The 26,770-nt window shown below is 38.5% G+C and overlaps 1 protein-coding gene across 2 annotated transcripts; it reads right to left on the bottom strand.

The window, feature by feature from the left end:
* Positions 1-3,759: 3,759 nt before the first annotated feature.
* LOC131435586 (uncharacterized protein CG16817) lies at positions 3,760-15,275 on the bottom strand. 2 transcript variants are annotated; one of them, XM_058603631.1, is made up of 4 exons: positions 14,901-15,275; positions 14,507-14,590; positions 14,199-14,458; positions 3,760-5,092 (listed from the first exon to the last, which is right to left on the bottom strand). In XM_058603631.1, the coding sequence occupies exons 1-4, from the start codon at positions 14,915-14,917 to the stop codon at positions 4,935-4,937; spliced, it is 519 nt and encodes a 172-aa protein (XP_058459614.1). In that variant the 5' UTR covers positions 14,918-15,275; the 3' UTR covers positions 3,760-4,934. The 2 variants fall into 2 exon arrangements, with proteins under 2 accessions (XP_058459614.1, XP_058459613.1); XM_058603630.1 differs by lacking the exon at positions 14,901-15,275 and having other exon boundaries at positions 14,507-14,628.
* Between the last annotated feature and the right edge of the window lie 11,495 nt (positions 15,276-26,770).

Genomic DNA, 26,770 nt, shown 5'->3' with positions numbered 1-26,770 from the left:
AAAGAGATGGTGAGATCAATGGAGGGAGGGGGTTTTCAAAAAGTGGGGAAGGCGCAAAACTTGAATGAAAAGTCAAGTTATTTGCACTTTTGTATAATAAGCAGAGATGCCATTTGTACAGATTTTTACATGCGCATACAGATTTCATACAGAATACAGATTTAGTACAGATTTCCTAAATTCAATACAGATTCATACAGATTTCTCAAAAAAATGGGAAGGATAAAATATTTTTTTTCGTCTGAGCTTTCTTTGGTAGTAGTGATGAGATAAGATTTTTGTAATCAATGGACGAATCACAAATTGATCTAAAAATCTTCAAACGGTGTTGGTAGTTTAAGTTGATCGCTGAGATCTCACATTAACTTACCAAGTCAACATTTTGAAAGTACATGAAATTGAAATTATGTTTTGTTAATTCCGATTGTTGATGAAAACTTGAAAACATTTAATTTCGTCGTTGTAGAGTGATATGAATATTGAGCACTCATTAAATTGCTTATTAGAAAATGTCGTACATAGAAGTACACGCTTAGAAAAAGTTACTCAAAATTTGAGTACTAGTCACTCATTTTCAAATGATACATGGAAACGTCAAAAATTGAGTAGTTATCATCAATGATATTGAGTAACTCCTACTCTAAATTTGAGTTTAACGCAAAATCTCGTTTTATAGTTACTATTCGCATTCGCGATAAGTCTAAAAGTTGTAATAACCATTTGTAGCAACAGGTTATATTTTTTGTTAGTGAGACGCGTATTTCGAGGGTGAGTCGATCAACACAAACGGTGTTGTGTCTGCAAAAACCGAAATGATCAGCTTCGTGTTGTGCTTTAGAATGGAAACGAATATGCTCAAATGTCATTTATGAGGAATAAGTGTATGATTGGTGCCTGAGCATAACACATTACTCCAAGCGACCACCACTTGATATAGTATTGAGTTCAATTATTTAACATTTTAATACAATACACTCAGAAAAGGAGCAATTTTTTTGCAAATTTGGTATATGTGAAATAAAATTTCACACAAAATTTGAGTGATAGTTACTCTATTTTTGTACATGTACGAATAAAATATTACTCAGTAAATGAGTAGATTTTACCCAAATATCGTTTCCAGTGGAAGAACTCAAATTTGAGTAACTTCGGAGTTACTCTAAATTAGAGTTGTTCCACTTTTTCTGTAGATGAGTGAGATCTTACTCATTTTTGAGTAACTATTTTTAAGCGTGTAGTGAAGAGAAATGTCAAATTAGTGTGCGCCAAAATAGCAGCACTGCACATCAGAGTTACCATATTCACAGATTTTTCTGTGAAATCACAGACTTTTTGCCTGTTTTGCCACCTAGATTCTGTGTCGCAGAACACAGATTTTATCAAAATTCACAGATTTCTGCAGGTTTTTATGTATATTCCAAAAAAATGGCAGATTTTCAAAATGTTTTTCACAGATTATGATCGAAAATATGCAACACAGACTTTTGAAATTGTAACACAGATTTTAAAATGGTAACTCTGCTACAGACCCATACAATTGACATGATATGTTGAATGTGATGGCGTTGCTGAACTGAAGATTGATTTCGCTCCAAGCTGACAGGCTCATTTGAGTAATTCCTTTTTTCTGAAGCGACTTTCGTAGTAAGAATCTACATTCACTTTTCTTGATTTACACCATGAAGTGATGTCTATAATAAGGGTCACAATCACTTCACTTGGTTTTCACCGTGTAGTGATACCGGTAATAAGGGACATAGTATCCGTCCAGAGTATAATTTCGGATACGCCTTTAGTATGTAACATTTTAATGTGTTCGTTTTAGTTTTACAATCGTTCGTGTTAATTATTTGTACTGATCACCCGCATCTAGAACCGGGGTCGTCCGGATACACTTTTGCAAATTGTTTGCTCCATTCAGACCGTAAATAATACCATATCCTTCACCTAGAACTTGAACTCGCTTACCATCAGTCATTGTGATAAATCTTCCAGAGAACAGTTTTAATGATTTGAAGCTAGTCATGTGAGCCGTGGGCCGCCGTCGATCGCCCTGCTACTTTGCTTTTCATCCGTTACTGTGCATATTACCCCATCTACTCACAACTAAAAAATATACAAAAACAAAAAGTGATATCACTCCGTCGATTGAAGTACATCGTAAATTTCCTATTTGTCGAGCTCAGCCGAATGATATATAGAACCAGAGCTGATTTCAATGAGAAACGAAAATGCTTCGCCTCTCTTCACTTGTTCTGGTGTCGGTCATTTACGAATAGTGGCCCTTACACGATCATTAAAAGTGTCATTACTAAGTAATGACACTTCTGCTCAAACGCTCGTCATTACTGCATTACTGTACATCATTACTTTTTAGCATTACACGTTCATTATTAATGATGAGTATTTGTAACTACTCCAGCAATAGCAATATTTTTATTTTCGTTTAGCTGAAAATAAATTTGATTTGCCATTGAAACGTTAAGGTTAATGAAATATTAACAATTTAAATCTACACTTTGTCATTTTTTCGCGTATAGTTCTAAAGATATTCATCACTTCCACAAAAAAATAAGAAGAAGAAATAATGTTGGTAATGATGGAAAATCCACAATTCCATCATTACTGAACTCGTAGACCTTACACGATCATTAAAAGTGCCATTCCTTTTTAGTAATGACACTTTTAATGATCGTGTAAGGGCCGCTAATGAGACAGTATAATATTGAAAATGAGGTTGTTGAAGTGGTTTCTTTCATTGAGAATGCGTGACAATTATAAGCTCTGTATAGAACACGAGGGGTGTACGTTATTTGGCCAAAGTTTTTTTTTGCATAATTTCATTTGGTATAAAATAAAAAGGCATACTGTTTTATAATGGCATAATTGTTGTTTGGCCTAATTTCAACTGTACATATTACTTTTGATATTCGATTCGTCCAAATTGGGAGTACTTTGTAAGGCTGAAATATATAAATGCATAACGGCCGAAAACGCGGGACTACACGTTTTATTGCTAGAGGTAATCGTTTCCGATTAGTGATTGGACGACTCGGACTGCGTTACCTCAGCAGCGGCTTGGCGCCACCGAGGTTGCATTGCCCTCGTCGTGATACAAAATATATCTTTTGCGGGGCCAAGGGATATTTTCTATCTTTGAGTAGACCAGGAAAACAGCGGGTCGGCGGTCGACTCAGCCGGCGTCGCCTCAGTGGCTTAGTGCCACCAAGTCTCCTTGGCCTCGCTTATGTGGCTGCACCACATTGACATGTAATCTCATGTTTTCGACCGTAAAGCATTAATATATTACAGCCTTTCTGAATACTCTCGACCATAAAAGACAATTCGACCGTAAAGCATTAATATATTACAGCCTTTCTGAATACTCTCGACCATAAAAGACAATTCGTTTCGTTTTTGATTACGAAAACAAGATGCAACCAGTCCGCAAAAAGAATCACACATCAAATCGAATATCTAAAATATGCACAATCGAAATTATACCATATGAAATTTATGCCTAAAAACAATTATGCCAAATGGAGCAATACATCTTTTTATTTTATGTCAAATGACATTAAGCCAAACAAATTTATGCCAATCAAAAGTTCTGCCAAACAAATTTCGGCCAAATAACGTACATCCGAACACGAGTTCTCGTAGGTCCGATTAAAAGTCGGTTTTAAAGCAATTCTGTATCTTTTCAATAAACATAGGAGGACAATTTGTAAGAAGAAAAGAAAAAAATGAAATGCAAGGTTCGTAACAGAACTCATGCTCATTAGGGTTGGACAAGGTTGTATGGGAACAATATGAAAAGGTTAATTTTCTCGCTCCACCAAACTTTTCGTGTTCCTTTTGAATCGCATAAGAACTGCAAAATTTTTGCTCGATCGGCAGAATTATATTTTTGCGCCCAAGGTTTAAAGTTTCTATGTGATTTAGTATGGAAAAACTGACTTTTTACAAAAAAAATCAACTGGAGATCACCCTACAAATTCTAAAAATCAGTGCCATATTATTTTCGGAAATTTAACAATACAGAAAAGCTTCGAAGACCGCAAAACCAGAAAACCGACACAAGGTCCGAATAATGGCTAATGCCCTAATATATCTAGCATAACTGCTGCTAGTGTTCGTAATATGATTAGACTTTTTTTATTATGCTATAACGATTGATGATGTTTTTATGATAATTACTCAGTGTAGCATGAAGATTCTTTTGAAGTGACAAACCATGTTTCAATAGTTACTGTAAAGACACAAAAAATTCATGTGATTTTTTTTTTTATTTGCATAAAATAGCATCGTCCATATCTTCCAAACTAGAGAGTTTATGCTTTTGGCAAAATTATTAGATTTGAGTTTATCTACAATATCGACCAAAACACCAAAAACCTATTTATGCTGATCTCTCATCGATTTTTTTTTGGAAAAAATTAGTTTCACCGATCGAACTAAAATTTTCCATAGTTCTTATGGAACTCAAAAGGAACATGAAAAGTTTGATGAAGCTGAAATCAAAATTTTGTCCAACCCTAATGTTCATAGTGCTTTATTTATACGAATGTGTCAGACTGTTTTGATGATTTTTCCTCTCAAAAATCCTTGCATCATTCATTAATATCTATAGCTCTATGTTCAGCTTTTGCTCCTCGAATTCTCTTAGAAGCCTAATATTATTACCCTCTTACGCCTTAAATAAAAGTTACACACCAATGGTTGTTTTTGACTGTGTTGTCTTCAGGCTCAATTTCCATTTTTGGCCGTTTTCAGAAAGTGGTTCAAATCATCACTGAACGAAAAGAGGGTGATACAAGAAACGATACAAATAAAAATGAAATTATAGTTCACTAATGACTTGAGCCTGTTCTCTAAAAGCAGCTATAGTGTATCGAGCGCAGTTTGCCCACACAGCGAAGGGAAGTTCGGTTTTATTTATCTTCCTCTTTTTCGTCCTTGTCTTCGGTCAAGCCAGGCATCGCTTCGTCGTCCGAGTCCTCTTGATCATCGTCGAGATCATCGAAAGAAAGTTTGTTTTTATCTGTTGATCGCAACATGTCCTCTAAAGACATTACGTTGTCACCTTCATCTGAAACGTAGTGAAAGTAATATTAGGTATAGGCAGGTTTTTATTTTCAATTAAAAATAAGCTGAGCTCGTTTCCGAGGTATTTGGCTGTTTGTGATGTCTTTGTTTCTTGATAGCTAGAATTGGAATTTGAGGTTTCTTAAGATCCAGTTTCCCATTCAGTAATAGCCGTTCAACCGAGAAGGTTGTGTATAGAAGCGTACAGTTTAATAACGCTGGTTGGTTTACACGCGTTAAATACGACAACGGTTGAACTACAGGTAGAGACCTGTTGGCAGCAGCCGTTAAAACGTATAGTCGTGCTGCATAAGAGAGCCCTAGTGCTGGGCCAAGCTGGTGAAGGAAACAACAAACGGCGTTTCCCAAGCTCTACCCAGGCCACAATATACAGCCACAAGTGCTGAGCAGGAGAGTGCAAAGGCACATCGAAGAAGAAGAGTGCAAAGGCACACAGAAGCAGGAGAGTGCAAAGGCACACCGGTGCGAAGGCACTTCGGTGCAGAAGCATATCGGTGCAGAAGCATATCGGTGCGGAGCACAAGGAAGAAGGAGACAAGACAACTCGGTCTTTCCACTGCCATACAACACGCAGGTATACACCGGTGACCTGCGCTGGTTACAGCTGGCGAAAACAAAAGTAAATCGGAAATCGAGTGGTGCTGGATGTCAGGTAGCAGTAGCATCACATCCAACAATCAGCAACCAACAAGAACATCTAGAGCAACGAGGATCTACACGGCAGTGCAACGGAGATAGACAGCAATTTCAAGGTAGAAGTTTTTTCTTTTCCTTTTGATTGAGTACTGTGTAGTGTTGGTTTCATTTTTTATTTAAAGTTTCATTAAAAATTTTAATGTGATGGATGAATCCATGGACGTAAATCCTAGCATGAATCCGATACCCCCACGAACGAAAAAATATCAGGAGAGCTCTTCTGGGCCTTGGATAGTATTTTTTAGACGTATATCAAAGCCATTAAACATTGTACAAATTAATAAAGGTTTGACATCACGATACTCTTCAATCAAAGAGATCATAAAAGTAAATAACGATAAAATTCGTGTTGTGGTAAATAATTTGAAACACGCGAATGATATTGTCTCTTCGGAACATTTCATTAAAGAGTATAAAGTTTACATACCCTCCAAAGATGTCGAAATTGACGGTGTTGTTACCGAAGCGAGTCTTTCGGTAGATGATTTACTCAAGCATGGTGTTGGTCGTTTCAAGAACTCTATGCTTGAGGGTGTGAAAATACTGGAGTGCAAACAACTGTACTCAGTAGTTCATGAAGAGGGAAAGAAAGTTTATCGCCCATCAGACTCGTTTCGAGTGACATTTGCCGGGTCTGCGTTGCCGTCCCATGTCTATGTCGATAAAATTCGCCTCCCTGTTCGGCTTTTTGTTCCAAATGTAATGAATTGTACGAACTGCAAAAAATTCGGCCACACAGCTACTTACTGTAGTAATAAACCAAAATGTATTAAGTGTGAAGGGCCTCATAAAGATAATGATTGCAACAAGGAAATTGAAAAATGTATTTATTGTGGGAATAGTCCTCATGAGGATATTTCAGTATGCACTGCATTTGAAGTACACAAAGACAAAATTAAGCTTTCTTTAAAAGCACGGTCTAAGCGCACATATGCAGAAATGCTTAAAACGGTCATTGATGTCCCTCCTTTGGAAACCGAAAACGGGTTTTCAAATTTAGAGGAATCAGAGGACTCTGACTCTGACGAAAATAGTGAAGGTATTTCGTTTATCACTACCCAAGGGTCAGTTAAGAGAAAGAAGTCTTCTTCCAAATTACCAAAAAAGACACCTAAAATTTCATCTTCAAAAAAAGATCCCCGTGTTAAACAAAAAAAGTCAAAACCAAAGACTGTGCCTCCTGGTTTGTCAAATTCACAAACCAATCCAGGATCTAGCACAGAAAAAGGTAATAATCCTGTGGGCTCTATTTCACAGCCACCAACAGGATTACTGAAGTTTTCGGAAATTGTTGAATGGATTTTCTCAGCATTCAATATATCTGAACCCTTAAAGACCCTCATAATGGCATTCCTTCCAATAGCTAGAAATTTTTTGAAGCAGTTATCAGCTCAATGGCCAATTGTCTCAGGTTTTGTATCTTTTGATGGATAATTTATCACCCGCCGCAAATGATACAATCACTGTCCTGCAGTGGAATTGTCGAAGCATCATGCCAAAACTTGATTCATTTAAAATTTTATTGCATAGTCAAAAATGTGATGTATTTGCTTTATGCGAAACATGGCTTACTTCAAACATAGCTTTAAATTTTAATGATTTTAACATTATACGTCTCGATAGAGACTCTCCGTATGGTGGAGTGCTTTTGGGAATTAAGAAATGCTATTCCTTTTATAGATTAAACATCCCTTCAACTTCTAGTATAGAAGTTGTTGCTTGCCAAATAAACATTAAAGGCAAAGATATTTGCATAGCTTCGGTTTATATTCCTCCAAAAGCACAAGTTGGACAGCGACAGCTTAATGAAATGGTTGAAGTCCTTCCTGCTCCACGATTGATTCTGGGGGATTTAAATTCGCACGGAATGATGTGGGGTTCCGTTTACAATGATAGCAGATCATCTTTAATACAAAACATTTGTGACAATTTTAGCATGACGGTATTAAATATGGGTAGCATGACACGGATCCCAAGACCTCCTGCACGCCCAAGTGCATTAGATCTATCTCTTTGCTCAACATCAATTCGACTAGATTGCACCTGGAAAATATTGCCTGATTTACACGGTAGCGATCATTTACCAATCATCATCTCAATTAGCAATAGCAATTGCATTGCTACTTCAGCTAGTATTCCATATGATTTGACAAAAAATATCGATTGGATTAAATACCAAAGTAGTATCTCTAGTATTTTGAATTCAATGGAAGAGCTCCCTCCACTTGAAGAATATGACTTCCTCATTTGTTCGATTCTGGAGGCAGCAGAACAATCCCAAACTAAACGCTTTCCTGGGCTAACGACTAACAGAAGGCCTCCCAACCCCTGGTGGGACAAAGAGTGCTCAGAGGCTAAACTCGCAAAACAAAATGCTTGCAAGACGTTTCTAAAACGGGGAGGAGGAACTCCTCAGAATTTTGAAAAACTTATGGTTTTAGAAACCAAGTACAAGAGCATACTTCGAGCTAAAAAATGTAGCTATTGGAGAAATTTTGTCGAAGGTTTGTCAAGAGAAACCTCAATGAGCACTCTTTGGAACACGGCCAGACGAATGAGGAATCGTAACTTGGGCAATGAGAGTGATGAATACTCGAACCGATGGATATTTGACTTTGCTAGGAAAGTTTGCCCAGATTCTGTTCCTACGCAGAGCATTATTCGGGGATCTCCTCCAAATAATGGTTTTATTAATAACCCATTTTCAATGATGGAATTTTCTATAGCACTCTTGTCTTGTAAAAATAACGCTCCTGGGTTGGACAGAATTAAATTCAACTTGGTGAAGAATCTGCCCGACCTCGCAAAAAGACGTTTGTTGGAATTGTTCAACAAGTTTCTTGAGCAAAATATTGTTCCACCTGACTGGAGACAAGTGAAAGTTATCGCCATTCAAAAGCCGGGGAAACCAGCTTCCAATCACAACTCATATAGACCCATTGCGATGTTGTCCTGCATCAGAAAATTGTTCGAAAAAATTATTCTACGACGTCTCGACACTTGGGTCGAGACGAACGGTTTGTTGTCAGATACTCAGTTTGGTTTCCGTAGAAATAAAGGGACGAATGATTGCCTTGCATTACTTTCGTCTGACATCCAAATTGCCTTCGCTCAAAAGCAACAAATGGCATCTGTATTTTTAGACATTAAAGGAGCATTTGATTCAGTTTCCATTGATGTTCTTTCAGACAAGCTCCACCAACATGGACTCCCAGCGGTTATAAATAATTATTTGCACAACCTTTTGTCAGAGAAACGCATGCATTTTTCATATGGCGATTTGACAACATTCAGAATTAGCTACATGGGTCTACCGCAAGGCTCATGCCTCAGTCCGCTCCTTTATAATTTTTACGTGAATGACATTGACAGCTATCTAGTAACCCCATGTACACTAAGACAATTGACAGATGATGGCGTGGTTTCAGTTACTGGACCCAAAGCTATTGATCTGCATAAACCATTGCAAGATACCTTAGATAACTTGTCCGTTTGGGCTGTTCAACTTGGTATCGAATTCTCTGCGGAGAAAACAGAGTTAGTCGTCTTTTCAAGAAAGCATGATCCCGCGCAGCTTCAGCTCCATATGATGGGAAGAATGATCCAACAGGTTTTAACTTTTAAATACCTCGGGTGTGGTTTGATTCCAAATGCACGTGGGGAGGACACATTAGGTATCTGATAACGAAATGCCAACAAAGAGTAAATTTTCTTCGAACAATAACAGGATCTTGGTGGGGTTCTCATCCGCAAGATCTAATAAAATTGTATCAAACAACGATACTTTCAGTGATGGAATATGGATGCGTTTGTTTTCGTTCCGCTGCAAACTCTCATATTATCAAACTTGAGCGAATTCAGTACCGTTGCTTGCGAATTGCCTTAGGCTGCATGCATTCGACACATACAATGAGTCTTGAAGTTCTGGCGGGAGTTCTTCCATTGAAAGATCGATTTTGGGAGCTTTCATCACACCTGCTAATAAGATGTGAGGTGCTGAATCCCATGGTAATTAATAATTTCGAACGACTAGTCGAGCTTCGATCTCAAACAAAATTCATGACAGTATATTTAACCATATGTCACAGGAAATCAACCCTTCAAGATATATTCCTATCCGTGTCAGCATCCTAAGTGCCCCTGACTCAACTTTATTTTTCGATACATCCATGCAGCGCGAAGTGCGTGGAATCCCGGATCATCTACGCTCGACGGAAATCCCAAAAATATTTTCAAGTAAGTTCAGGCATATTGACTCTGAGAAAATGTTTTACACGGACGGATCGCGAATTGAAGAAGCGACAGGGTTTGGTATGTTCAACAATAATGTTTCGGCCTCATTTAGGCTTCAAGAACCTGCATCTGTTTATATAGCAGAGCTAGCAGCAGTTCATTATAGTTTGAGTGTAATCGTCACATGATCTCCAAACCATTATTTCCTCTTCACAGATAGTCTGAGTGCAATTGAAGCCATTCGCTCAAACATGACTGGCAAGACTGAACCGTTTTTCCTGGGCAAAATAAAACAGTGCCTGAACGACATATTGAACAATAATTATCTAATCACTATAGTCTGGGTCCCGGCTCATTGCTCCATTCCTGGCAATGAAAGAGCCGATATTTTAGCCAAACGTGGTGCTATTGAGGGTGAAATTTATGAGCGACCGATTGCTTTCAACGAATTCTATAGCTCGTCTCGCCAAAGAACACTTGCCAGCTGGCAAGCTTCTTGGGATAGTGATGATCTGGGTCGGTGGATGCACTCAATTATTCCGAAAATATCGACAAAGGCATGGTTCAGGGGACTGGATGTGAGTAGGGATTTCATTCGTGTGATGTCCAGACTCATGTCCAATCACTACACGTTAGATGCACATCTCCTTCGAATTGGGCTCTCCGAGACTAATCATTGTGCTTGCGGAGAAGGTTATCGGGATATTGATCATGTCGTTTGGACATGCGTGGAGTATCGTGATGTCAGATCTCAACTAATAAATTCTTTGCGTACCCAAGGTAGACTATCCAATATCCCAGTTCGAGACATTCTTGCTTGTCGTGACCTTTCATACATGAAACTTATTTATCATTTCATAAAGAAAATTGGAGTTTCAATTTAATAAAGGCCCCTTTTAAGACTTAGTTCTGATCCCAGCTGCGTCCATGAGTTCAACCAATAGCTAAATTAGAATAAAAATTATGTAATGATACAAACAAACTCGAAACAGTTTATGAAATTATCAACAAAATGTCTGAAAATAACAGCTTATTTTATAATTTATAGAAGTTAATCGTTTGGTTCAAATAATATTTCCGAGTAGATTTCATAATTAATGACGAGTTACCTAAGATGATATTTAAGCTATAAGAGAATATGTTTTAATAAATTCAAAAGGTTGTGACTATGTTAGAATTAAATTAGGATAAGAATATTATGTAAAAGTGATGCTACGGCGAAGAAAAACCTATGTAAACTGCCTTAAGAAATAAACGTATTTATGAAAAAAAAAAAGATCCAGTTTCTAGACAGATTAGGAATATGGTTTGGTTTGTTCAATTTCATGAATATATATATTTTTTGTGCAATCTTTAAAATGAATTTCATAGAAGGATCACGAAACATTCGATAGTGATATGCGCAGTTGAAGATTGTGGTCGATGATATGAGTATCAAACATGGTTAGTTCAATTGCGGCATCGATAAAAACAGATTTTTTTTTAAATAAGTAGAATAATTGTAGATTTTGTACGGAAAAAATCATTAAGCTTTCAAGAATTAAAACCGAATAAAGGCAATTTTTTAATGACATGTTCGTCCATTCAGGTTATTTTACTGGTGCGGTGGTAAATCGGTGTAGTGGGTACAGAGTAGTGGATAATAAAACTAGACCAGCATCGGTTTGACGACCAAGGTCAATTGTTCTTTACTCCAGGAAGAGCAGCTGCTTAATAATTTTGGTTAGATACACTGCAGTAGGATAATTTCTAATATTAAGTAAAAATATGGCTTGTATTATTTTGCGTGGAAGATTGAAATTAAATCCAGATGATACACGATTTTACGATCTTTCCAAGCCTATAATGGCATCGTTAACTCCATAGTTGGTGCGACGTAGAGGTAGTCGAAGAAAGGCGTTGTTACGGTAAGCACGAAGACGAACATTGATATTAACCTCGTGGAGCGAAGCGAGAGTCAATCCTATTATTCGAAACATCAGCTATCCTCAAAGCACGCGCCAGCTCTCGCAGTATTTGTGGTGTGTCAAGACCAAGCAGTAATCCTAGATAATGTGAAGTTTAACTGCTCATCGAGGATGCCACCAAGATCTTTGACGCATGTCGATCTACTAATCATGAATCCTTCAAGATAATATTTGAATTTGAACGGTAACTTTTTGCTTGTGAACGCAATGATTTAGCATTTTTCTGGATTCACTATCATATGATTGGTTTTGCGTCAAATCGCAAGGATTGCTAATTGCCGTTAAAGGAATGCCACATCTTCTGAGCTGCGGATGGTGTGATAGATCTTGAGGTCACTAGTGAAAGAAACTCGTGGTCCATCCAGGCAAAGATTTACATCGTTGAAGTACAGTAAGAAAATCAAAGGGCCAAGATAACTCCCCTGTGGAATTCCAAATGTAGCAACAAATTCGTCGGAAACACAATCGTCAATTTTGATAGTAAGGCGTCGACTTCTGAGATATGATTGTATAAATCCATACTAACGAAGATGATGAAACCGTTTGAATGTTGCAGTCATCAACGTGTTTCCGCCTAGAAAATAATGAAGAGGCGAATACGTATTCGTTTTCACGACGACGCTTAGCAGCGGGATGAGATAAAGCACTTCGTCTCGGCATCGAAACAGATACTTTGCGGGTAAAACGAGATATTTGATGGCTATTTTCGAAATTTCGACCTTCAGCTTAGCACAAAATGATTGGCACAACGATCGCATGCATCGGTAATATCGCTTTGAGCTGAGATAGACGACATTGAAACGCAGATGGCGTTACGGTGAGCTCTGGGAACTCGATGTCTTACTGATGTGTTGACTACGACCAAATGTCTAAGTTTCCAATAATTGGCAGCATTTGAGGAAGAAAATAAAACTGAACGTCAGCGCGTACGCTGGCGTAGGAAAGAATAGTTGTTTTATGCTGCCGACACTAAATCTGAAATACTTAAAAGATAGGAATAGAGCGGACTTTTTTACTAATAAACGTTTTCCATCGATGAATTTGATGTCTTTTACATATTTAATGAAACTCTGCCAACCTGTCACAGCCCTGGGGTTGGTAAGCCGAGATTTTCTCTGCATTTGACTGATAACTTTTGCCCTGATTATCCCACAGGAATGAAATAATTCACATATGTGCTCAAAAGTTGTTTCTCCATGACAGCGCAAGCCGTTTATCAAAAAGTCTAACAAACTCAAAATTCATACCGCATCGTAGTGTACACGTTACACGGTTGAAATGTCATGTCTCGAGCTAAACTCAGTCCCCTGCGAAACCTAACACGGTATGCAGCAGATGAAATCATCTGTTATGAGGCAGGTAAACCGTACCTTACCGTAACCAGTATATTCGCTGAATGGAAATCTAACTATATCAATGGAGCGCATTGCGTTGCATCGATTTGTTCGTTTCGTCGTTAGTCGGCTGTCTTGGAAAAATCTTCACCAGAACTATGAAAAATCGGTTTCAACGTATGCCTCTAACGCCTTGAGTGATGGATCCGAACGGCCCGTCACTGCTAAAATAAATAACCATAAGCTCTTCGCAACGAGGTCCTTCTCCACTTATCAGTACGGCGCATTAGTTATGAAGCGAACGATGCTTCATCTGGATTTGGGCTCCATCTTTCACACAATCGAATTAGATCTATTTTTTTCCATTATCAGAAACTTTCATTATGACTACAGTGTCTGTTGATTTTTATAACGAAACACTAAAACTGTAAACTTTCGATCTGCATTGAACATTTAATTGGAAGAAATAATAAGAGTAAACAAAAAAATCATTGAACCTAGAAACTTATTTAGTGCTAATCGAAAACTGTCCAATATAGGTAAAACCGTATTCAATTAAATATAACGCGTTAGAAAAAAGCTAAAGGTCAAATTTTAACAAAAATTAAAAATAGTTCTCGAAATGGTTCACAACCTAAAAATGATTTCATGTCAGTGCTCGAAAATACGACTAGATAACGATACCAGCGCCATACACGGAGACGCCGATGCGACAAGTCCTCGCAATAAATCAGTTTTCATAATTGTGTTATTTGTATGTGACGTATTTTGGGAGTTGGTAATACATGTTATGTCCATCCCTTCAACGCGCATTGCCCCATAAAGAAATTATTCAAGAGAAAATACAATGTTTACTAACTATTTTCATCGTCGGATCCTTCGTCCTTCCATCGGTTGAAATCCACTTTGAGCCAGTGAGGTTTGTTCTTATCGTTAGTTAGTTTTGGCCAGTAAGATGCCTTTGTGTCTGCTTTAGAGATGACAAACTCGATACATCGACTAGTGTTTTTGCTGATCACTTTATCGGGATTGATTTTACTATAAAAGTTAATCGTCACTTCGTGGTTTTTCTTCTCGGGTAAGCCGACACCTTTGAAGTACATAGAGTCCTCTGTGAACCTAAATAAATTATTAATACAGATAAACTCGAGAATATTTCTTGCATACTTAAAAATAGGATCAGGACACTCCACGTTTAACGTTAAGTAAAGAACATCATTTCGTTGAGCCCAGATGGCAGGCGGTGGAACACTAGAAATAAACATAAGATACATTGATTCGAGATTGTTCTAGATCATGTAAATAAAGGTTATGAAGTCATCATGGCAATATGTTATCTGCATTAATAAGCCATTGCGATAAATTGCTAGGCGTTGATATAGTAGAGAAATTAATGGAATCGAAATTAAAGTTCCATCGTAATCCTAAACGGAACATTGAACAAGAAAACGAGGAATACAATTTGCCGACAGATCGATAAAAATGGACGCCGGAAAACACGCTGGTATATTTCCGAGAATGTGTTCTTGCTCTAATTGAATGATAGTTTAATGATACTTACGAAACTTCCGTCGACATCTTAGTCGTGGTAATTGCTTATTCAATTCAGTAGCAGTATAACAATCAATATTATCAAGCTGACAAGTTTTCAGCTAAATCAATCTACCAAGGGTGTAACGAAAAATCTCTTCTTTGACTATCCTTGAGTACTGATTATGTTCTTCTTTTTTATGTATTGAGATCAGCGTTGCCAGGTTGCCAACAGATTTATCTGGCAAATGCCAGATTTTTCTCGCTGAGCCAGACACTCTAACTAACCAGATCTTTTGTCAGATTTTACCAGATTATTCAAATTTTCCTAGATTTCGTCAGAGCTTCACACTTTTTGGCATCTATACGATAGATGGTGAGACCTGTTTTTTGCTCACTGAAAATGAAGCCTGGTCAAGCCCAGACAAAACCAGACTATTTTTTCAGTCAGAGACAGATTTTTGGAAAAATGACCTGGGAACGCTGATTGAGATGGACTTCAGAACAAGAGGGAAATTTCACGAATTGAAAATATTTTACCCCAAACAACACTGAAACAATTAATCGTTTGTTTCTGCCTTGTATACCCGCATTAAGTTTTGGCTACCTGTGCAGCCATGGGCACCAAACGGCTACCAGGACCGATTCAATGAAGACTGTCGAATCTAATTACCAGTGCTTGGAAAACGAATGAACCGAATTAGAGTGAATATCCTTCATACGCTTCTTGGTTCATGAATGTACTAGCAACTGAACCATTCATCATCCACTTCTGGTCTGATGGATTTGGTTCACATTTGTTTGTGTTTGTGAATTAACGCACTACTGGACGTGGAAGGTGAGCGTATAGAAGTGGTATTAATTGCTCATTCTCTTCCACATTACAAGGCGAAGCTACGAGCGAATATCGTTCGTTCTGCATCGTAAGCAGCCACGGCTTGACGAACGAATGAACCTCAATATGAAAAGCTCTTTTTTGTTTGCCTTTCACATTCGGTGTATATTGATCAAACTTCGCTCGCATTCGCACTTTTGTTTGAGCTTTAATAGTATCAGGATTGTTGTGATGGCTATGGCTACAAAAAGCAAAAATCATAGCCATATTTTGTCCGCTGGCAGCCGTTAGCCAGCCGACTGCATGCCAAGCCAACGCGGGCTGTTATCAGCGTTGCCAGATCATTTTTCCAAAAATCTGTATTTGGCGCAAAAATCTATCTGTACTAGAGTGACTATAATCAGAGTGGCGACAGCTGTTCGTTTGGAATGACAGCTACCAGTTCCAAACGAGTAAACGACCTGTCAATTCAATGTAAAGCTAATGGAATGTTTTGAATTGTTGCCAACATTACGGATGAGATGTCGTCACTCTGGTTATAGGCACTCTAATCTGTACCATATCGGTATCAGAATCCCATAACATAAGTACCAGGAAAATGTCACCAAATCTCATTTTGGCGAGCAAAAAAAAAGGTCCAACAGCAACCTTTTCTCATGTCTATCTCGAAAATCGGTATTTATCTGTCGTGAATTATCGGTATTTTGGGAGTATATATCTGTATTGACACATTGTCGCAAAGCTGATTTACCGGTAGCGACACCTGCCAATGATAAATGGAACCAAGAAAAGGAGGATATCATATCGGCAGTAGTGATTGACAACATTTTTATCGTTTATTTAATAGTACAAATAGATATCAGAAATAAAATAACACTCGCAGTAGAAGAAAAACGATTTCAAAGTGATTACTACTACTTTTTTTTAGTGTAAACTACGATTAAACATGGAAAATCTTCAGAAATATGTGAAATTTGGTAAGGTTAGGTTTTTTCGGATCAACATTTTACTAAACAGAAACCAGTGTAATGTTGATTTTTCGAGTACTAGAATGAATAGCGAACCAGTACTTTTTATTTTGGATACTTTATTTGTTATGTTCAGGCATTTGAAAAATGGTATCAAACCAAGTTTAATGCTCTATTCTGAATAAACGGTAGATTTCGCACAATGAACTAAGATCAACATTACCACCTTAGGGTAAAAACTTTTTCTTCAACTTTTACTATGATTTCTCAGATGAATTTGCTCGTTTTCAAAACAAATCGTTGAAAAAGTGGAGTAATTAGAAATTTTCCTACCTATTTGACATTTCAGTTTTGCCTATTGGCATATTGTCTCAAAACTGAAATGTAGAGGCGCTGCTTGTTTAGAGATGATACTTTCAGCAAGAGCTGTCAAATCGGAAAATTTCTAATTATTCCACCTTTTCAACGATTTCTAATGAAAACGGGCAAATTCTTTTGAAAAATCATAGTAGAAGTTGAAGAAAAAGTTTTCACTCTGAGGTGGTAATGTTTATCTTAATTCATTATGGGAAATCTTTCGTTTATTAGCGGCCCTTACACGATCATTAAAAGTGTCATTACTTACACTTTGTCATTTTTTCGCGTATAGTTCTAAAGATATTCAGCACTTCCACAAAAAAAATAAGAAGAAGAAATAATGTTGGTAATGATGGAAAATCCGGAATTCCATCATTACTCGTGTCATTACTGAACTCGTAGACCTTACACGATCATTAAAAGTGTCATTACTTTTTAGTAATGACACTTTTAATGATCGTGTAAGGGCCGCTACTCAGAATAGAGCATTATAGTATGTTCACATTAGCGCTGATATCAAGTGATATACGTCATTCGTAACCGAATGTTCGAAGTGAGCACACGCGTTTTTTAACAATCGACATCGGTAAGACGAAGGTGCCTATCACAGCAGAGGCTGTAGTATAGGCATTAAATAAAAGTGATAAAAAGTAGCATCCCCGCAAGTAAGTTCTGTCTGTGCACCGGTTTTGTATCAGTATCGACAGTAGACGCTATTGTGCTATCCTCGGGCAGCAGTTATTTCTATTGTTTGCTACCCGCATCACAGCAGCCAAATCCTGAGTCAAGGTCACGTTGAAGCACAACGAAGGAGTGAAGGAGCAACTCACCTAACAGCTTACCGTGACATACTGTTAAGTATTTTCTCAAACTTTTTCTTTCAACTTTTACTATTCATATATTTTCTTTTCATTTTATTTCTTTCTTTTTCATTTCAAGTGCGGGAGACTTCTTTACTCCCGCACTTTAAATATGAATATTGATGACAGTGGGGGTGTCTCGGAGGAGGGCGAAGCTGAACGAATGAACGAAGAACATTTAGAGGCTGAGTTTGCTTCCGAGATGCCATCTACCCCTCCTATACCATCTCCCCCTCCGATACCATCTCCCCCTCCGATACCATCTCCCTCTCCGATGCCATTTCCCTCTCCGATGCCTCCATCTCCCTTTAAGATATTGCCTGCTCGCCAAAAAGTTTACCAAGACGATGGCTCGGGGGGTCCGTGGGTGGTATACTTCCGGCCCAAATTAAAGTCTCTCAGAGTTTTAAATATTGCTCGGGACCTGGAAAAACATTACTCGGCAATAAAAACAATAGATAAGGTTTCGCAAAACAAGTTACGCGTTGTTGTGTCCGACCTGAAGCAAGCAAACGGGATTGCTACCAACGAGTTGTTCACGAAGGAGTACCGCGTGTACGTCCCGTCTCATGTGGTGGAGATCGACGGTGTGGTCCGTGACGAAAGTCTGACAATCGAAGATCTGATGAAGGACGGGGTAGGCCGTTTCAAAAACCCCGACCTTCAACCAGTGAAAATTTTGGAGTGCAAGCAATTGCACTCCAAATCGATAGATGGTAAATTTTACCAATCGGACTCATTTCGCGTGACTTTTGCCGGATCTGCACTTCCAAATTATTTGGTAGTGAGTGGAGTTCGTCTACCTGTTCGGCTGTATGTACCGCGGGTAATGCATTGTACAAGCTGCAAACAGCTAGGTCATACGGCAACCTATTGTTGCAACAAACTGCGATGCGGCAAATGCGGAGAGGCCCATGAGGACGATCTCTGCAGAAGAGCAGTGGAAAAGTGTTGCTACTGCGGGGAGAATCCTCATGATCTTTCGGTGTGCCCTACGTACATACAGCGTGCGGAGAAATTGAAGCGATCCGTGAAAGAACGTTCCAAACGTTCTTATGCGGAAATCTTAAAAAGAACCACTCCATCGACCCCTGAGAACCCGTTTGCAATCTTGCCAGTTGAAGAGGATACCTCTGACGACCCAGGCGAAGGACCTTCCTACACACAGGTTGAAGGAAGCAGGAAAAGACAAAATCTGGCTTCTCCCAAGCTTCCTCGTAAAGGCCTCAGACTGTCCTCTTCGTCACAAAAGAACCGAACGGAAACAAAAAGTGCTGACTCAAAACCGAAGCAAACACCTCCTGGGTTCAAAAAACTTAGGGATGATAAGGAGTACCCAGCACTTCCTGGGGCATCAAAAAACCCGAATGACCCCAAAGCACAACCAGAAAATCCAACAAACGCTGGATTATTGAAATTTTCTGATATCGTGGACTGGATATTAACAGCCTTCAATATTACTGATCCTCTGAAAAGCTTCCTAACTGCTCTACTGCCAACAGTAAGGACATTTTTAAAACAGTTGACTGAACAATGGCCCCTCCTTGCAGCGATCGTATCTTTTGATGGATAATTTACCACTGAGAATCGAAGATATGATCATTGTGCTTCAGTGGAATTGCAGAAGTATCATCCCAAAACTTGATTCTTTCAAACACTTAATACATACTCATAATTGCGATGTATTCTCCTTGAGTGAAACTTGGCTTACTTCTAACATCAACCTCGACTTCCATAATTTTAACATAATCCGCCTGGACCGAGAAGACTCTTATGGAGGGGTACTTTTAGGGATTAAAAAGTGCTATTCATTTTATCGTATTAACCTCCCCTCGACACCGGGAATTGAAGTTGTTGCTTGCCAAATTAATATTAAAGGCAAAGATCTATGTATAGCTTCTATCTACATTCCTCCCAGAGTCTCGATAGGGCATCGTCGGCTTGCAGACATCATAGAACTTCTTCCTTCACCGCGGCTGGTTTTAGGGGACTTTAACTCGCATGGTACAGGATGGGGCTGCTTATATGATGATAATCGTTCTTCGTTAATTCAAGATCTGTGTGACAACTTCAATTTGACAATTCTAAACACGGGAGAAATGACACGGAACCCTAGACCACCAGCACAACCAAGTGCGCTGGATTTATCCCTTTGCTCGACTTCGCTACAGTTAGATTGCAAGTGGAAGGTAATCTGTGATCCTCACGGTAGCGATCACTTGCCGATCATAGTTTCTATCACCAACCGTGGAAGACCATCGGAAACAATCAATGTTTCGTACGATTTCACACGAAACATTGATTGGAAACGTTACGCGAGCTCGATGTCTGAGAAACTGGAAACATCACAGGAGCTTCCTCCGGAGGAAGAGTATACATTTTTGGCTGGCTTGATTCTTGACACCTCAATTCAAGCTCAGACGAAACGAGTACCTAGCGCGCAAACTAGTATGCGTTCTCCCAACCCATGGTGGGACAAAGAGTGCTCAGAGCTGAAAACGAAAAAAGCTTCAGCCTTCATCTCGTTTAGAAAGAACGGAACTCCAGATAATTATCGGAAATACGCGGCGTTAGAATTTCAAATGAAAAGTCTGATTAAAGCTAAGAAACGCGGTTACTGGCGAAGGTTTGTTGACGGATTAACGAGAGAAACAGCAATGAGCACTCTTTGGAATACGGCCCGTCGCATGCGCAATCGAAATCACGCGAACGAAAGCGAGGAATATTCTAACCGCTGGATATTTGATTTCGCTAAGAAAGTATGTCCTGATTCTGTTCCGGAACAGAAGATATCCCGCGTCGCGACATTGAATACAAACGAAACACCGTTTTCGATGGTAGAGTTCTCACTTGCGCTCTTGTCGTGTAACAATAGAGCCCCGGGGTTAGACAGAATTAAATTCAACTTGTTGAAAAATCTGCCCGACTCTGCCAAAAGGCGCTTGTTGAATTTATTCAACAAGTTCCTCGAGGGTAATATTGTCCCACACGAATGGAGAGAAGTGAGAGTTATTACTATTCAAAAACCTGGAAAACCAGCCTCCGATCACAATTCGTATCGGCCGATTGCTATGCTTTCCTGTATTCGGAAATTGTTGGAGAAAATGATTCTCTTCCGTCTAGACAATTGGGTCGAAACAAATGGATTGCTTTCAGGTACACAATTTGGGTTCCGCAGGGGCAAAGGAACGAACGATTGTCTAGCGTTGCTCTCAACAGAAATTCAAATGGCATTTGCTCGTAAAGAACAAATGGCATCAGTTTTCCTCGACATCAAGGGGGCATTCGATTCAGTTTCCATTAACGTTCTATCTGAGAAGTTGCATCAGCATGGTCTTTCACCAGTTTTGAACAACTTTTTATATAATCTATTGTCCGAGAAACACATGCATTTTGAGCATGGTGATTTGACGACAAAGCGATTCAGTTACATGGGTCTTCCTCAGGGCTCATGCTTAAGCCCCCTTTTATACAACTTTTACGTAAATAACATTGATGAATGTATCAACACATCTTGCACGCTAAGACAACTTGCCGACGACAGTGTTGTGTCTATTATAGGACCCAAAGCTGCCGATCTCCAAGGACCATTGCAAGATACCCTCGACAACTTGTCGACATGGGCTTTTCAAATGGGTATCGAGTTCTCTACGGAGAAAACTGAGCTGGTTGTATTTTCAAGGAAGCGAGAACCTGCGCAATTACAGCTTCAACTAGGGGGTGAAACCATAGCTCAGGTTTTCACATTTAAATATCTCGGGGTCTGGTTCGATTCCAAAGGTACCTGGGGATGTCACATTAGGTATTTGAAACGAAAATGCCTACAGAGAATCAATTTCCTTCGTACAATAACCGGAACTTGGTGGGGCTCTCACCCAGGAGACCTGATCAGGTTGTACAAAACGACGATATTGTCAGTAATGGAATATGGATGTTTCTGTTTCCGCTCCGCTACGAATATTCATTTCATTAAACTGGAAAGAATTCAGTATCGTTGTTTACGTATTGCCTTGGGTTGCATGCAATCAACCCATACGATGAGTCTTGAAGTGCTGGCGGGCGTCTTACCGTTGAAAAACAGGTTCTGGGATCTCTCATATCGACTGCTAATCCGATGCGACATTTTGAATCCGATGGTGATAGAAAACTTTGAAAAGCTCGTCGAGCTTAATTCACAAACCCGTTTTATGTCCTTGTATTTTGACTACATGGCTCAGAATATAAATCCTTCTTCGTTTGTTCCCAATCGTGTTCATTTTGTGGATACTTCTAATTCTACTGTGTTTTTCGACACATCCATGAAAGAAGAAATTCGTGGAATCCCGGATCCTGTACGCCCTCAAGAGATCCCAAAAATTTTTAATAATAAATTTAAAGAAGTCGACTGTAATAAAATGTTTTACACTGACGGATCATATCTAGACGGGTCCACTGGCTTCGGTATATTCAATGTAAATTTCACCGCTTCCTATAAACTCAGTGATCCAGCTTCAGTTTACGTCGCAGAACTAGCTGCAATTCAGTATACCCTTGAGATCATTGACACTCTGCCCACAGATCACTACTTCATTGTATCGGACAGTCTCAGTTCTATTGAGGCTCTCCGTTCAGTGAAGCCTGGAAAGCACTCACCGTATTTCCTGGGGAAAATACGGGAACAATTGAGTGCTTTATCTGCAAAATCATACCAGATTACCTTGGTTTGGGTCCCCTCACATTGTTCCATACGGGGCAATGAGAGGGCGGACTCGTTAGCCAAGGTGGGCGCACTAGAAGGTGATATCTATGAAAGACCAATCTGCTTCAATGAATTTTTCAGTTGCTGTCGTCAGAAAACTCTAGCTAGCTGGCAGAATACATGGAATAGTGGAACTCTGGGACGATGGTTACACTCAATAATCCCACAGGTATCGACGAAAGCTTGGTTCCGGGGGTTGGACGTGAGCCGAGACTTTATTCGTGTAATGTCAAGGCTCATGTCTAATCATTATATGTTCAGCGCGCATCTCCGTCGTGTGGGGCTCGCTGAGAGTGGTGTCTGCGTTTGCGGTGAGGGTTATCATGACATCGAACATGTTGTTTGGACATGTGTCGAGTATTGTGATGCCAGGTCCCAACTCATAGGTTCCCTTCGGGCCCGAGGTATACCACCCTTCGTACCAGTCCGCGACGTCTTGGCAACTCGAAATCTTCCTTATATGACTCTCATCTATAACTTCTTGAAAACTATCAATGCTCAAATTTAGTGCTCTCCCTATCTCTTTCTCGTCTACAGCTCTACCGCACTCTTCTTTACGTTGCTGGAAGTATGGCCTGTGTAAACGATGCTTCGGAGCATGCACCTGCCTTGAACTGACTGAGTTGCTGGAAGCTACCCAAAAACGTCACATCAACGTCAGAACACACCAACGAAGCATCCCAATCCAGAATAATCTCTTCATTGCTACAAGCTGAAAAACATGAAGATTCATCGAACGCAAAATGTGTCTAAAAGATGTATGCCACAAACCAATGATGTATTCAAATTTCAATTCAATACTGTGTAGGTCCCACCCTCCCTATGTCCCCTTACTAACTGGGGAGTATGCCGCCCCGTAATACGGCATCCCTTTCTCTCTCCCTAACAACAAGACAATCGGCCACGTTAAGCTAAAGCAAATGAGCCTAATAAAAATTTTATTTGAAAAAAAAAAAAAAAGTGATATACGGATATACTTGATATCCGATGATATCATGTGCGATATCACTTGATATCCCATACAAATTGATGTCAACGCGTATTATCAATTTGGCATGATATCCGGGATATCATGTACGATATCATGTCGCGTCGTAAAAAATCGCAACTAGCAACACGGATAATGGCATTGAACGCACTCATTTATGAACGTCACTTCGAGAGTGACAATAAACAATATAATTTCGAATTTATCGACAAATACTGGCGTTCGGAGACCATAAAATGCAAGACTTCAATTATTGATTTAATTTTAATAGATAAAGGTAATATTATTGATCTTATTTCTAATGAGAACATTCAATATGACAACTTGATTGTCAAACGATATCATTTCGATCATATGTGAACACTTCGACATGATATGCCTATCATCTCGGTATATCAAGTGATATCAGCGCTAATGTGTACATGGTATTAAACTTGGTTTGATACCATTTTTCAAATGCCTGGAAATAAAAATAAAGTATCCAAAATAAATAGTACTCGATTGCTATACATTCTAGTACTCGAGAAATCAATATTACACTGGTTTCTGTTAAAAAAAATAAAAGACGGGTGGGTAATGTCAGAGACATAACTGGATGTCGTGAATACGAAAACAACTGACATGTTCCTTAACACTTCCGAATATCAATTAGTTGATCAACTGTATGAATTATGCAAGCATTCCCCTTTTCCACATTTTTCACAAAAGCAAAGAAGGCTTCCCTTGATTTAGATTACTGTGAATTTCACACAGCGAAAAGTGCAAAAATCAAATCAAACAGTTCTAGATTTGCACTAAACTGAGGATATTTCCCTTCGATTTGCGAGCAAGAAATCCTAATAGTTCTTTAGAATACTTTTAAAGCCATTAGAACGGCTGATTTTGTGTAATGCTCTCCAGCGTTGCTTTTTCACCAATGCAAATGACTGGCTGCTGTGACGTAATCGCTCTTGTCGGAGGCGAAACTAGCTTTGCAAATGACACAAAATACATCTGCTCGCAGTGGCGATAGAATCCAAACTGATCCAATTTTTGTTGAGAGGCTTGTTTTTACCTGATTTCGTTTGTAGCTTTTTCACTAATGGGCGGTCCTAATGGCTATAAAAATAGCAGCACATAGAATTTTAATTTCGATATTTCCTTTCGGATTTGCATTTCATTGAAAGAAACTGTCCGGATGCTGTACGGGATTCATTCCTGCTTTTCAGAAGGACCAAATTCAGGAACTCAGTATGATATTAAACACTGTTCGGAACATTTTTCTCGAACGAATTGTTGTACAGCAGCAGATATTTTGTTCTCTTCCTCAGAACGCGTTCTGATTGGCTGGTGTTGACATGGGTCAAATGAGAGAGGTTTTTCAATAGTGTACTATTGAAATACTTCAATGCTTTTTATTTACACGCTTAAGTTGAAAAATTTCGATTCTATTGGTAGTTAGATTATATCAATCCTTTCACAGATCACTGAGCTATGAGCTTTAAAAATACGAGAAAGGCAAACGCGCCTTATGAATTATCCCCTTTGATACTCGTTTATACCAAACATTTTAGAAAAGTTTAATTTTGTATTATTTGAGATTATGTCACATAACTGAATATTTTATTATAAAATTGTGATCATATTTCCGATGGCATGTAGCAAAAATTATGTTGATTCGTTAGATACAACAAGAGATATTCACGATCAAAAACTTATCACTCTCTCAGAGGGTAAATTTTGAAAAGGCACCCCATAGTAAAGTAAGTCGTATTCACGACAAAATATTGATCCGAAAAAACCTAACCTTACCCAATTTCACCCATTTCTGAAGATTTTCCATGTTTAATTATAGTTTACACTAAAAAAGTAGTAGTAATCATTTTGAAATCGATTTTATTCTACTCCGAGTGTACTTTTATTGCTGGTATCTATTTGTACTCTTGAATAAACGATAACAATTTTGAAAATCACTACTGCCGATATGAAAATTTCCGAAAGAATCCTCCTTTTCTTGGTTCCATTTTTCATTGGCAGGTGTCGCTACCGGTAAATCAGCTTTGCGACAATGTGCCAATTGCGGCATAGAGGTCAAATATCTGTTTAAATACCGCGAAATCGGTATACCTGACAACGGTGGCTGTTATAAAAATCAACTTGTGTTGCCAGTTTCAACATATTTCTAACTGATTTCGATTTTACATTACCAGTTAGGGGTATACGCTCTTTGAACATAACTCATGGTTTGAGTTGCGTTTACTCAAATTCATAAACTGGAACAATATGTCAAAATTTGAGTATGAATTTGAGTAAAGTAAACTCATTGTCATGAGTTCTCTCGCATTTATTCATACATTAGAGTAAGCGTTGAGTTTTTAAACATTTGAGTGAAAAAAATACTTCTTGCAGTTCAGAGCGTTGTCATTCTCGGAATATTTTTATCGACATGAAGAATGCAAGAATACGTCGTTTTCCATTGCCGTTTCTAGATCCGATTTTGGAAACATGAATCAACAAAAGAAAGAAGAATAACTTGGTATATGAAAATAACGAAGAAAAGTTTTTTTCATTTTGAGAGTAAGGAACTCAAATTTTTAGTTGAACTTACTCAAATTTTGAACAAAATAATTTTTTCTTATTTTGAGTAAAAATTACACAAGTTTTGACAATTTCGTCCCTTAACGCAAAAATTAGTAGATAGGTGGTAACTCAAGTTTAGAGTACGTCAAGGGGCAAATCACTCTAAACTTTGTCTGAACTCAAACAAGTTTTACCAGGAGTAAAAAAGTTTAGCAGGGATCTCGCTGGATTAGAATGGGATTAGAGAAGTTTAGCCGAGATCTGGAAAAGCATTATTTTGACATAAGAAGCTGTAAACGTGGGAGCAGAGATGCCAGATATTTTCATAGAAAATCTGTATTGCTTTGTATAAAAATCTGTATTTATCTGTATTCACTAATGAATGGAAATTTCGGAAATAAAATTATGTTTAAAGATGTTATTCCATTAGATTATTGTTATATAATGGCAGATGCAAGAAGCATTCCTTTATATCGTAAGTCCTTGCCGCAATGACAAGAACATTTAACGACGAAATTTAATTGTTTTTGTTATTAACCACAATTGAATTGTAAATCCATATACTTTTTTCGTTTGAAAATGATGACTTGGAATTC

Source organism: Malaya genurostris, chromosome 3 (assembly GCF_030247185.1).
Source record: "Malaya genurostris strain Urasoe2022 chromosome 3, Malgen_1.1, whole genome shotgun sequence".
Classification (NCBI taxonomy): Eukaryota; Metazoa; Arthropoda; class Insecta; order Diptera; family Culicidae; genus Malaya; species Malaya genurostris.
The sequence above is the reverse complement of the archived record's forward strand: the minus strand, read 5'-3'. Positions and strand labels throughout refer to the sequence as shown.

What these genes read in the sequence shown, in the direction of transcription:
- LOC131435586 (XM_058603630.1), bottom strand. Translation starts at nt 14,613, where the DNA reads ATGTATCTTATGTTTATTTCTAGTGTTCCACCGCCTGCCATCTGGGCT. An exon ending in TGTCCTGATCCTATTTTTAA is followed by an intron (nt 14,459 to 14,506) that starts GTATGCAAGAAA and finishes TAATTTATTTAG; the next exon opens with GTTCACAGAGGACTCTATGT. An exon ending in AGGATCCGACGATGAAAATA is followed by an intron (nt 5,093 to 14,198) that starts GTTAGTAAACAT and finishes ACTACGTTTCAG; the next exon opens with ATGAAGGTGACAACGTAATG.